Source organism: Salvelinus alpinus, chromosome 2 (genome assembly GCF_045679555.1).
Source record: "Salvelinus alpinus chromosome 2, SLU_Salpinus.1, whole genome shotgun sequence".
Lineage (NCBI taxonomy): Eukaryota > Metazoa > Chordata > Actinopteri > Salmoniformes > Salmonidae > Salvelinus > Salvelinus alpinus.
The window spans coordinates 115744461-115757545 of NC_092087.1; the positions used below are offsets into that span (position 1 = coordinate 115744461).

Consider the following 13085-nt stretch of genomic DNA (forward strand, 5'->3'; position numbering starts at 1 on the left):
TGTCTGTTATTAGTATAGATGTTTACAGGACATTATGGAAGCTGTCTGTTATTATTATAGATGTTTACAGGACATTATGGAAGCTGTCTGTTGTTATTATAGATGTCTACAGGACATTATGGAAGCTGTCTGTTGTTATTATAGATGTTTACAGGACATTATGGAAACTGTCTGTTATTATTATAGATGTTTACAGGACATTATGGAAGCTGTCTGTTGTTATTATAGATGTTTACAGGACATTATGGAAACTGTCTGTTATTATTATAGATGTTTACAGGACATTATGGAAGCTGTCTGTTATTATTATAGATGTCTACAGGACATTATGGAAGCTGTCTGTTATTATTATAGATGTCTACAGGACATTATGGAAGCTGTCTGTTATTATAGATGTTTACAGGACATTATGGAAGCTGTCTGTTATTATTATAGATGTAGGACATTATAGAAGCTGTCTGTTATTATTATAGATGTCTACAGGACATTATGGAAGCTGTCTGTTATTATTATAGATGTCAACAGGACATTATGGAAGCTGTCTGTTATTATTATAGATGTTTACAGGACATTATGGAAGCTGTCTGTTATTATTATAGATGTCTACAGGACATTATGGAAACTGTCTGTTGTTATTATAGATGTTTACAGGACATTATGGAAGCTGTCTGTTATTATTATAGATGTTTACAGGACATTATGGAAGCTGTCTGTTGTTATTATAGATGTTTACAGGACATTATGGAAGCTGTCTGTTATTATTATAGATGTAGGACATTATAGAAGCTGTCTGTTATTATTATAGATGTCTACAGGACATTATGGAAGCTGTCTGTTATTATTATAGATGTCTACAGGACATTATGGAAACTGTCTGTTATTATTATAGATGTTTACAGGACATTATAGAAGCTGTCTGTTATTATTATAGATGTTTACAGGACATTATGGAAGCTGTCTGTTATTATTATAGATGTCTACAGGACATTATAGAAGCTGTCTGTTATTATTATAGATGTCTACAGGACATTATGGAAGCTGTCTGTTATTATTATAGATGTCTACAGGACATTATGGAAGCTGTCTGTTATTATTATAGATGTTTACAGGACATTATGGAAGCTGTCTGTTATTATTATAGATGTCTACAGGACATTATGGAAGCTGTCTGTTATTATTATAGATGTCTACAGGACATTATGGAAGCTGTCTGTTGTTATTATAGATGTTTACAGGACATTATGGAAGCTGTCTGTTATTATTATAGATGTCTACAGGACATTATGGAAGCTGTCTGTTATTATTATAGATGTCTACAGGACATTATGGAAGCTGTCTGTTATTATTATAGATGTTTACAGGACATTATAGAAGCTGTCTGTTATTATTATAGATGTTTACAGGACATTATAGAAGCTGTCTGTTATTATTATAGATGTCTACAGGACATTATGGAAGCTGTCTGTTATTATTATAGATGTTTACAGGACATTATAGAAGCTGTCTGTTATTATTATAGATGTCTACAGGACATTATGGAAGCTGTCTGTTATTATTATAGATGTCTACAGGACATTATGGAAGCTGTCTGTTATTATTATAGATGTTTACAGGACATTATGGAAGCTGTCTGTTATTATTATAGATGTCTACAGGACATTATGGAAGCTGTCTGTTATTATTATAGATGTTTACAGGACATTATAGAAGCTGTCTGTTATTATTATAGATGTCTACAGGACATTATGGAAGCTGTCTGTTATTATTATAGATGTTTACAGGACATTATGGAAGCTGTCTGTTGTTATTATAGATGTTTACAGGACATTATGGAAGCTGTCTGTTATTATTATAGATGTCTACAGGACATTATAGAAGCTGTCTGTTATTATTATAGATGTTTACAGGACATTATGGAAGCTGTCTGTTAGTATTATAGATGTTTACAGGACATTATAGAAGCTGTCTGTTATTATTATAGATGTAGGACATTATAGAAGCTGTCTGTTATTATTATAGATGTTTACAGGACATTATGGAAGCTGTCTGTTATTATTATAGATGTTTACAGGACATTATAGAAGCTGTCTGTTATTATTATAGATGTCTACAGGACATTATGGAAGCTGTCTGTTATTATTATAGATGTAGGACATTATAGAAGCTGTCTGTTATTATTATAGATGTTTACAGGACATTATGGAAGCTGTCTGTTATTATTATAGATGTCTACAGGACATTATGGAAGCTGTCTGTTATTATTATAGATGTCTACAGGACATTATGGAAGCTGTCTGTTATTATTATAGATGTCTACAGGACATTATGGAAGCTGTCTGTTATTATTATAGATGTCTACAGGACATTATGGAAGCTGTCTGTTATTATTATAGATGTCTACAGGACATTATGGAAGCTGTCTGTTATTATTATAGATGTCTACAGGACATTATGGAAGCTGTCTGTTATTATTATAGATGTCTACAGGACATTATAGAAGCTGTCTGTTATTATTATAGATGTTTACAGGACATTATGGAAACTGTCTGTTATTATTATAGATGTCTACAGGACATTATGGAAGCTGTCTGTTATTATTATAGATGTCTACAGGACATTATGGAAGCTGTCTGTTATTATTATAGATGTTTACAGGACATTATAGAAGCTGTCTTTTATTATTATAGATGTTTACAGGACATTATGGAAGCTGTCTGTTATTATTATAGATGTCTACAGGACATTATGGAAGCTGTCTGTTGTTATTATAGATGTCTACAGGACATTATGGAAGCTGTCTGTTATTAGTATAGATGTTTACAGGACATTATGGAAGCTGTCTGTTATTATTATAGATGTTTACAGGACATTATGGAAGCTGTCTGTTGTTATTATAGATGTCTACAGGACATTATGGAAGCTGTCTGTTATTATTATAGATGTTTACAGGACATTATAGAAGCTGTCTGTTATTATTATAGATGTTTACAGGACATTATAGAAGCTGTCTGTTATTATTATAGATGTCTACAGGACATTATGGAAGCTGTCTGTTATTATTATAGATGTTTACAGGACATTATGGAAGCTGTCTGTTATTATTATAGATGTTTACAGGACATTATGGAAGCTGTCTGTTATTATTATAGATGTTTACAGGACATTATGGAAGCTGTCTGTTATTATTATAGATGTAGGACATTATAGAAGCTGTCTGTTATTATTATAGATGTTTACAGGACATTATGGAAGCTGTCTGTTGTTATTATAGATGTTTACAGGACATTATAGAAGCTGTCTGTTATTATTATAGATGTTTACAGGACATTATGGAAGCTGTCTGTTATTATTATAGATGTAGGACATTATAGAAGCTGTCTGTTATTATTATAGATGTCTACAGGACATTATGGAAGCTGTCTGTTGTTATTATAGATGTTTACAGGACATTATGGAAGCTGTCTGTTATTATTATAGATGTCTACAGGACATTATGGAAGCTGTCTGTTATTATTATAGATGTCTACAGGACATTATAGAAGCTGTCTGTTATTATTATAGATGTTTACAGGACATTATGGAAGCTGTCTGTTATTATTATAGATGTTTACAGGACATTATAGAAGCTGTCTGTTGTTATTATAGATGTCTACAGGACATTATGGAAACTGTCTGTTATTATTATAGATGTTTACAGGACATTATGGAAGCTGTCTGTTATTATTATAGATGTCTACAGGACATTATGGAAGCTGTCTGTTATTATTATAGATGTCTACAGGACATTATGGAAGCTGTCTGTTATTATAGATGTTTACAGGACATTATGGAAGCTGTCTGTTATTATTATAGATGTCTACAGGACATTATGGAAACTGTCTGTTATTATTATAGATGTTTACAGGACATTATGGAAGCTGTCTGTTATTATTATAGATGTTTACAGGACATTATGGAAGCTGTCTGTTATTATTATAGATGTAGGACATTATAGAAGCTGTCTGTTATTATTATAGATGTCTACAGGACATTATGGAAGCTGTCTGTTGTTATTATAGATGTTTACAGGACATTATGGAAGCTGTCTGTTATTATTATAGATGTTTACAGGACATTATGGAAGCTGTCTGTTATTATTATAGATGTTTACAGGACATTATGGAAGCTGTCTGTTGTTATTATAGATGTTTACAGGACATTATGGAAGCTGTCTGTTATTATTATAGATGTAGGACATTATAGAAGCTGTCTGTTATTATTATAGATGTCTACAGGACATTATGGAAGCTGTCTGTTATTATTATAGATGTCTACAGGACATTATGGAAACTGTCTGTTATTATTATAGATGTTTACAGGACATTATAGAAGCTGTCTGTTATTAGTATAGATGTTTACAGGACATTATGGAAGCTGTCTGTTATTATTATAGATGTTTACAGGACATTATAGAAACTGTCTGTTGTTATTATAGATGTTTGCAGGACATTATGGAAGCTGTCTGTTGTTATTATTATAGATGTTTACAGGACATTATGGGAGCTGTCTGTTATTATTATAGATGTCTACAGGACATTATGGAAGCTGTCTGTTATTATTATAGATGTTTACAGGACATTATGGAAGCTGTCTGTTATTATTATAGATGTCTACAGGACATTATAGAAGCTGTCTGTTATTATTATAGATGTTTACAGGACATTATAGAAGCTGTCTGTTGTTATTATTATAGATGTCTACAGGACATTATGGAAGCTGTCTGTTATTATTATAGATGTTTACAGGACATTATGGAAGCTGTCTGTTATTATTATAGATGTTTACAGGACATTATAGAAGCTGTCTGTTATTATTATAGACGTTTACAGGACATTATAGAAGCTGTCTGTTATTATTATAGATGTTTACAGGACATTATGGAAGCTGTCTGTTATTATTATAGATGTCTACAGGACATTATGGAAGCTGTCTGTTATTATTATAGATGTCTACAGGACATTATAGAAGCTGTCTGTTATTATTATAGATGTTTACAGGACATTATGGAAACTGTCTGTTATTAGTATAGATGTTTACAGGACATTATGGAAGCTGTCTGTTATTATTATAGATGTTTACAGGACATTATGGAAGCTGTCTGTTGTTATTATAGATGTCTACAGGACATTATGGAAGCTGTCTGTTGTTATTATAGATGTTTACAGGACATTATGGAAGCTGTCTGTTATTATTATAGATGTCTACAGGACATTATAGAAGCTGTCTGTTATTATTATAGATGTCTACAGGACATTATAGAAGCTGTCTGTTATTATTATAGATGTCTACAGGACATTATAGAAGCTGTCTGTTATTATTATAGATGTTTACAGGACATTATGGAAACTGTCTGTTATTATTATAGATGTTTACAGGACATTATGGAAGCTGTCTGTTGTTATTATAGATGTTTACAGGACATTATGGAAACTGTCTGTTATTATTATAGATGTTTACAGGACATTATGGAAGCTGTCTGTTATTATTATAGATGTCTACAGGACATTATGGAAGCTGTCTGTTATTATTATAGATGTCTACAGGACATTATGGAAGCTGTCTGTTATTATAGATGTTTACAGGACATTATGGAAGCTGTCTGTTATTATTATAGATGTAGGACATTATAGAAGCTGTCTGTTATTATTATAGATGTCTACAGGACATTATGGAAGCTGTCTGTTATTATTATAGATGTCAACAGGACATTATGGAAGCTGTCTGTTATTATTATAGATGTTTACAGGACATTATGGAAGCTGTCTGTTATTATTATAGATGTCTACAGGACATTATGGAAACTGTCTGTTGTTATTATAGATGTTTACAGGACATTATGGAAGCTGTCTGTTATTATTATAGATGTTTACAGGACATTATGGAAGCTGTCTGTTGTTATTATAGATGTTTACAGGACATTATGGAAGCTGTCTGTTATTATTATAGATGTAGGACATTATAGAAGCTGTCTGTTATTATTATAGATGTCTACAGGACATTATGGAAGCTGTCTGTTATTATTATAGATGTCTACAGGACATTATGGAAACTGTCTGTTATTATTATAGATGTTTACAGGACATTATAGAAGCTGTCTGTTATTATTATAGATGTTTACAGGACATTATGGAAGCTGTCTGTTATTATTATAGATGTCTACAGGACATTATAGAAGCTGTCTGTTATTATTATAGATGTCTACAGGACATTATGGAAGCTGTCTGTTATTATTATAGATGTCTACAGGACATTATGGAAGCTGTCTGTTATTATTATAGATGTTTACAGGACATTATGGAAGCTGTCTGTTATTATTATAGATGTCTACAGGACATTATGGAAGCTGTCTGTTATTATTATAGATGTCTACAGGACATTATGGAAGCTGTCTGTTGTTATTATAGATGTTTACAGGACATTATGGAAGCTGTCTGTTATTATTATAGATGTCTACAGGACATTATGGAAGCTGTCTGTTATTATTATAGATGTCTACAGGACATTATGGAAGCTGTCTGTTATTATTATAGATGTTTACAGGACATTATAGAAGCTGTCTGTTATTATTATAGATGTTTACAGGACATTATAGAAGCTGTCTGTTATTATTATAGATGTCTACAGGACATTATGGAAGCTGTCTGTTATTATTATAGATGTTTACAGGACATTATAGAAGCTGTCTGTTATTATTATAGATGTCTACAGGACATTATGGAAGCTGTCTGTTATTATTATAGATGTCTACAGGACATTATGGAAGCTGTCTGTTATTATTATAGATGTTTACAGGACATTATGGAAGCTGTCTGTTATTATTATAGATGTCTACAGGACATTATGGAAGCTGTCTGTTATTATTATAGATGTTTACAGGACATTATAGAAGCTGTCTGTTATTATTATAGATGTCTACAGGACATTATGGAAGCTGTCCTGTTTTTATTTCTGTTCCCACAGAAACCTTGGAAGAAACAAAGACACAGACGAACCAGAACCGGTTTTACGGATTCCTGTGTGCCTATTTTACCTCCATGTACGGCCACAGCCCGGGCCTTTATAGAAACATGATGGTGAAGGAGGTGGAGGAGGTCCAGTGGAGCCTGTCTGGGGCCTATCTGATCAACGTAAGTCTATAACCATACACCTGAACGTGGCCCAGTGGGGCCTGTCTGGGGCCTATCTGATCAACGTAAGTCTATAACCATACACCTGAACGTGGCCCAGTGGGGCCTGTCTGGGTCCTATCTGATCAACGTAAGTCTATAACCAACCGTACACCTGAACGTGGCCCAGTGGGGCCTGTCTGGGGCCTATCTGATCAACGTAAGTCTATAACCAACCGTACACCTGAACGTGGCCCAGTGGGGCCTGTCTGGGGCCTATCTGATCAACGTAAGTCTATAACCATACACCTGAACGTGGCCCAGTGGGGCCTGTCTGGGTCCTATCTGATCAACGTAAGTCTATAACCATACACCTGAACGTGGCCCAGTGGGGCCTGTCTGGGGCCTATCTGATCAACGTAAGTCTATAACCAACCGTACACCTGAACGTGGCCCAGTGGGGCCTGTCTGGGTCCTATCTGATCAACGTAAGTCTATAACCATACACCTGAACGTGGTCCAGTGGGGCCTATCTGATCAACGTAAGTCTATAACCATACACCTGAACGTGGCCCAGTGGGGCCTGTCTGGGTCCTATCTGATCAACGTAAGTCTATAACCAACCGTACACCTGAACGTGGCCCAGTGGGGCCTGTCTGGGTCCTATCTGATCAACGTAAGTCTATAACCATACACCTGAACGTGGCCCAGTGGGGCCTGTCTGGGTCCTATCTGATCAACGTAAGTCTATAACCATACACCTGAACGTGGCCCAGTACGGCCTGTCTGGGGCCTATCTGATCAACGTAAGTCTATAACCATACACCTGAACGTGGCCCAGTGGGGCCTGTCTGGGGCCTATCTGATCAACGTAAGTCTATAACCATACACCTGAACGAGGCCCAGTGGGGCCTTTCTGGGTCCTATCTGATCAACGTAAGTCTGGGTCCTATCTGATCAACGTAAGTCTATAACCAACCGTACACCTGAACGTGGCCCAGTGGGGCCTGTCTGGGTCCTATCTGATCAACGTAAATCTATAACCAACCGTACACCTGAACGTGGCCCAGTGGGGCCTGTCTGGGGCCTATCTGATCAACGTAAGTCTATAACCAACCGTACACCTGAACGTGGCCCAGTGGGGCCTGTCTGGGGCCTATCTGATCAACGTAAGTCTATAACCGTACACCTGAACGTGATTGGTTGGTTTTGGAAACGACTTGCAGGCACCTAAGCGTTAATATCTGTTTGTTGTTTTGTTGTCCCTTTTCTAATAGGTGGGAAACGCAAAACAAATGCAAACCACGATCCAGATGTCGCTGGATAAAGAGGAGTACTCTTGGTTTACAGACTTCCTGAAAGTCAAGCGCTACCTCCCGGGTGGAAAGAAAGACCAGTTCTTCTTTTTCAATTCCACCAACACTGAGATCAAGAACCTGCCCGTCTACCTGAGGGAGGCGTGGAAGGAGATGGGCCTGCCTGACAGCCCTTCCTTCACTGATCTGCGGACTTCCGTCGTCAGTCACGTCAGTCAGATGGGGGGGGGAAATATAAATAAAAGATTTGAAAAACCATCAATGACATCATATTTTATCTGTGTGTCTCTTTGTTTGTGTTCTTTACAGGTTAAAAACGTTCTCTCGAATGCCGACGGGGAAATGTTGGCCGACTTCATGTGCCACGACAGCCAGATGGAAGACAAACGTTACGCTACGAATCCTTCCGAAGCCGGTGAGACCAGCGCCTTCCTTGAGACGGCGTTGAAGGGAGAAGATACCAACCCTCCAGAGAAAGAAGGCGGAAGACGAAAGAGGAAGAGACCGAGGAGTACCAGGAGTCTGACACGTCCGCCGGGGAGGAGCAGGAACGGACGGCCGGACAAACTCTAGTAAAATAAGATCATTCAGAGACAACGCATTAGATTACAAAGATGCACTCGTACACCGTTTAACACTGAAGAACAAACAGATTGATACTCAGGCATGGGGGGGGTCTCCTCAAACTGAGGAGTATGTCGCCGCTCGCCTCCCACTTTGTCACGCTGGAGGGTTGACCTCTGACAGTCAGATGGAAGAGGAGGGTTGACCTCTGACAGTCAGATGGAAGAGGAGGGTTGACCTCTGACAGTCAGATGGAAGAGGAGGGTTGACCTCTGACAGTCAGATGGAAGAGGAGGGTTGACCTCTGACAGTCAGATGGAAGAGGAGGGTTGACCTCTGACAGTCAGATAGAAGAGGAGGGTTGACCTCTGACAGTCAGATAGAAGAGGGGGGTTGACCTCTGACAGTCAGATAGAAGAGGAGGGTTGACCTCTGACAGTCAGATAGAAGAGGAGGGTTGACCTCTGACAGTCAGATGGAAGAGGAGGGTTGACCTCTGACAGTCAGATGGAAGAGGAGGGTTGACCTCTGACAGTCAGATAGAAGAGGGTTGACCTCTGACAGTCAGATAGAAGAGGGTTGACCTCTGACAGTCAGATAGAAGAGGGTTGACCTCTGACAGTCAGATGGAAGAAGAGGGTTGACCTCTGACAGTCAGATGGAAGAGGAGGGTTGACCTCTGACAGTCAGGTGGAAGAGGAGGGTTGACCTCTGACAGTCAGGTGGAAGAGGAGGGTTGACCTCTGACAGTCAGAAGAGGAGGGTTGACCTCTGACAGTCAGATGGAAGAGGAGGGTTGACCTCTGACAGTCAGGTGGAAGAGGGGGGTTGACCTCTGACAGTCAGAAGAGGGGGGTTGACCTCTGACAGTCAGAAGAGGGGGGTTGACCTCTGACAGTCAGAAGAGGGGGGTTGACCTCTGACAGTCAGAAGAGGGGGGTTGACCTCTGACAGTCAGAAGAGGGGGGTTGACCTCTGACAGTCAGATGGAAGAGGGGGGTTGACCTCTGACAGTCAGATGGAAGAGGGGGGTTGACCTCTGACAGTCAGATGGAAGAGGGGGGTTGACCTCTGACAGTCAGATGGAAGAGGGGGGTTGACCTCTGACAGTCAGATGGAAGAGGGGGGTTGACCTCTGACAGTCAGATGGAAGAGGGGGGTTGACCTCTGACAGTCAGATGGAAGAGGGGGGTTGACCTCTGACAGTCAGATGGAAGAGGGGGGTTGACCTCTGACAGTCAGATGGAAGAGGGGGGTTGACCTCTGACAGTCAGATGGAAGAGGGGGGTTGACCTCTGACAGTCAGATAGAAGAGGGGGGTTGACCTCTGACAGTCAGATAGAAGAGGAGGGTTGACCTCTGACAGTCAGATGGAAGAGGGGGGTTGACCTCTGACAGTCAGATGGAAGAGGGGGGTTGACCTCTGACAGTCAGATGGAAGAGGAGGGTTGACCTCTGACAGTCAGATAGAAGAGGAGGGTTGACCTCTGACAGTCAGATAGAAGAGGAGGGTTGACCTCTGACAGTCAGATAGAAGAGGAGGGTTGACCTCTGACAGTCAGATAGAAGAGGGGAGCTGTCTTCTGAAGAATGTTCGACTTTCTCACATGTATACACACCACACACACACAGACACACAGACACACACATTATTAAAAGTCCTTTAATGTCATTTCATCTGATTTCTCGTTCAGATTATTAAATAAAATATTGTTACTAGTTGTCCACTGTGTTGTTTTCATTTCAGACTGTGAATTTAAAACAGGAAGTGAGATTTAAAACAGGAAGTGAGATTTAAAACAGGAAGTGAGATTTAAAACAGGATGGAGTGAAATAACATCAGATCACATCTCAGGGAATGTCAAACAGGAAGTGAGATTTAAAACAGGACGGAGTGAAATAACATCAGATCACATCTCAGGGAATGTCAAACAGGAAGTGAGATTTAAAACAGGATGGAGTGAAGTAACATCAGATCACATCTCAGGGAATGTCAAACAGGAAGTGAGATTTAAAACAGGACGGAGTGAAATAACATCAGATCACATCTCAGGGAATGTCAAACAGGAAGTGAGATTTAAAACAGGATGGAGTGAAGTAACATCAGATCACATCTCAGGGAATGTCAAACAGGAAGTGAGATTTAAAACAGGATGGAGTGAAGTAACAGGATCACATCTCAGGGAATGTCAAACAGGAAGTGAGATTTAAAACAGGACGGAGTGAAATAACATCAGATCACATCTCAGGGAATGTCAAACAGGAAGTGAGATTTAAAACAGGACGGAGTGAAATAACATCAGATCACATCTCAGGGAATGTCAAACTTCAAGTGAGATTTAAAACAGGATGGAGTGAAATAACATCAGATCACATCTCAGGGAATGTCAAACAGGAAGTGAGATTTAAAACAGGATAGGCCTAACTGTCCTCTCCATGTTTAGCTGGAATTTATCCCCAAAGGATTTAAGAGGATTGGTTGACGATAGGCCTAACTGTCCTCTCCATGTTTAGCTGGAATTTAGCCCACGAAGGATTTAAGAGGATTGGTTGACTATAGGCCTAACTATCCTCTCCAAGTTTAGCTGGAATTTAGCCCCGAAGGATTTAAGAGGATTGGTTGACTATAGGCCTAACTATCCTCTCCAAGTTTAGCTGGAATTTAGCCCCGAAGGATTTAAGAGGATTGGTTGACGATAGGCCTAACTGTCCTCTCCATGTTTAGCTGGAATTTATCCCCAAAGGATTTAAGAGGATTGGTTGACTATAGGCCTAACTGTCCTCTCCATGTTTAGCTGGAATTTATCCCCGAAGGATTTAAGAGGATTGGTTGACGATAGGCCTAACTGTCCTGTCCATGTTTAGCTGGAATTTAGCCCCAAAGGATTTAAGAGGAGTGGTTGACTATAGGCCTAACTGTCCTCTCCATGTTTAGCTGGAATTTATCCCCGAAGGATTTAAGAGGATTGGTTGACGATAGGCCTAACTGTCCTCTCCATGTTTAGTAAGTATACTGAGCAAATATATAAACACAACAGTGTTGGTCCCATGTTTCATGAGCTGAAATAAAACATAACAGAATTTGTTTTATACACACAACAAAAAGCTTTTTTTTCTCTCAAATTTTGTTCAGCATTTCTCGTTTGCCAAGATAATTCAACCACCTGACAGGTGCGGTATATCAAGAAGCTGATTAAACAGCATGATCATTACACAGGTGCACCTTGTGCTGGGAACAATAAAACGCCACTCTAAAATGTGCAGTTTTGTGTCGCAATGCCACAGATGTACAAAAGTCAACTAGCAAGTCAGTGACCATCAGCCAATTAGATATTTTCAAACACCAAACTGATCTGACTCCAAACTCACTTTTTCCAACTCGTTTAGAAGCCAACTATCACATATTTCAGAGCAGGCCCAAAATTCACAGCGCCTTCTATTTAAACCATAATAAAAACATATAACACGTAGTTACGTTCTAGCTGCAGGTCCAGTTCTGACATTAGGCCAATGTGAGGCGAACGCGAATCCCAAGTTTCGGCTCGATAGGTCATTCGGTTCCCGAGCAAGACCTTAATTGGTGCTGAAAATCCACTTTTGTCCATGCCTTGGGAACGTTCCTGAGGTCAAATTGTGCTTCTAACCTTAACGGTTCTCGCTTTGTCTCCCAAAAGCAAAAGACTTGAAATTGAGGTCAAAGGGTCATTTGGGGAATTCTTCTTGTCACTGTCGCTGCGCTCAGACCGAGCGAGCTACGGTCAAGCGGGGCATCTCGTTGAACTCGGCACGGCCTAGAGATAATGGGAATGCCATTGCAGGCTCTGTGTGTCTTTAAGCACCGTACTTTGTCACTCCATCCTTGCTGTGTGTGTGTGTGTGTGTGTGTGTGTGTGTGTGTGTGTGTGTGTGTGTGTGTGTGTGTGTGTGTGTGTGTGTGTGTGTGTGTGTGTGTGTGTGTGTGTGTGTGTGTGTGTGTGTGTGAGAGAGAGCTTTTCTTTGACATCTGTTGGGAGAAATGACTGATTTACAGTTCATGAGGGTTGCCTAATCACACAAGAAG

General features: G+C 39.2%; 1 protein-coding gene across 1 annotated transcript in view; it reads left to right on the forward strand.

The window, feature by feature from the left end:
- Positions 1 to 10750, forward strand: part of LOC139547788 (protein mel-28-like) — a 31251-nt gene extending 20501 nt beyond the window's left edge. The window contains exons 6-8 of the mRNA XM_071356861.1: positions 7000 to 7166; positions 8423 to 8671; positions 8771 to 10750. Coding sequence (XP_071212962.1) covers positions 7000 to 7166; positions 8423 to 8671; positions 8771 to 9034 — 680 coding nt within the window. The 3' untranslated portion in view covers positions 9035 to 10750. The remainder of the gene's footprint in view (positions 1 to 6999; positions 7167 to 8422; positions 8672 to 8770) is intronic.
- Positions 10751 to 13085: the final 2335 nt, after the last annotated feature.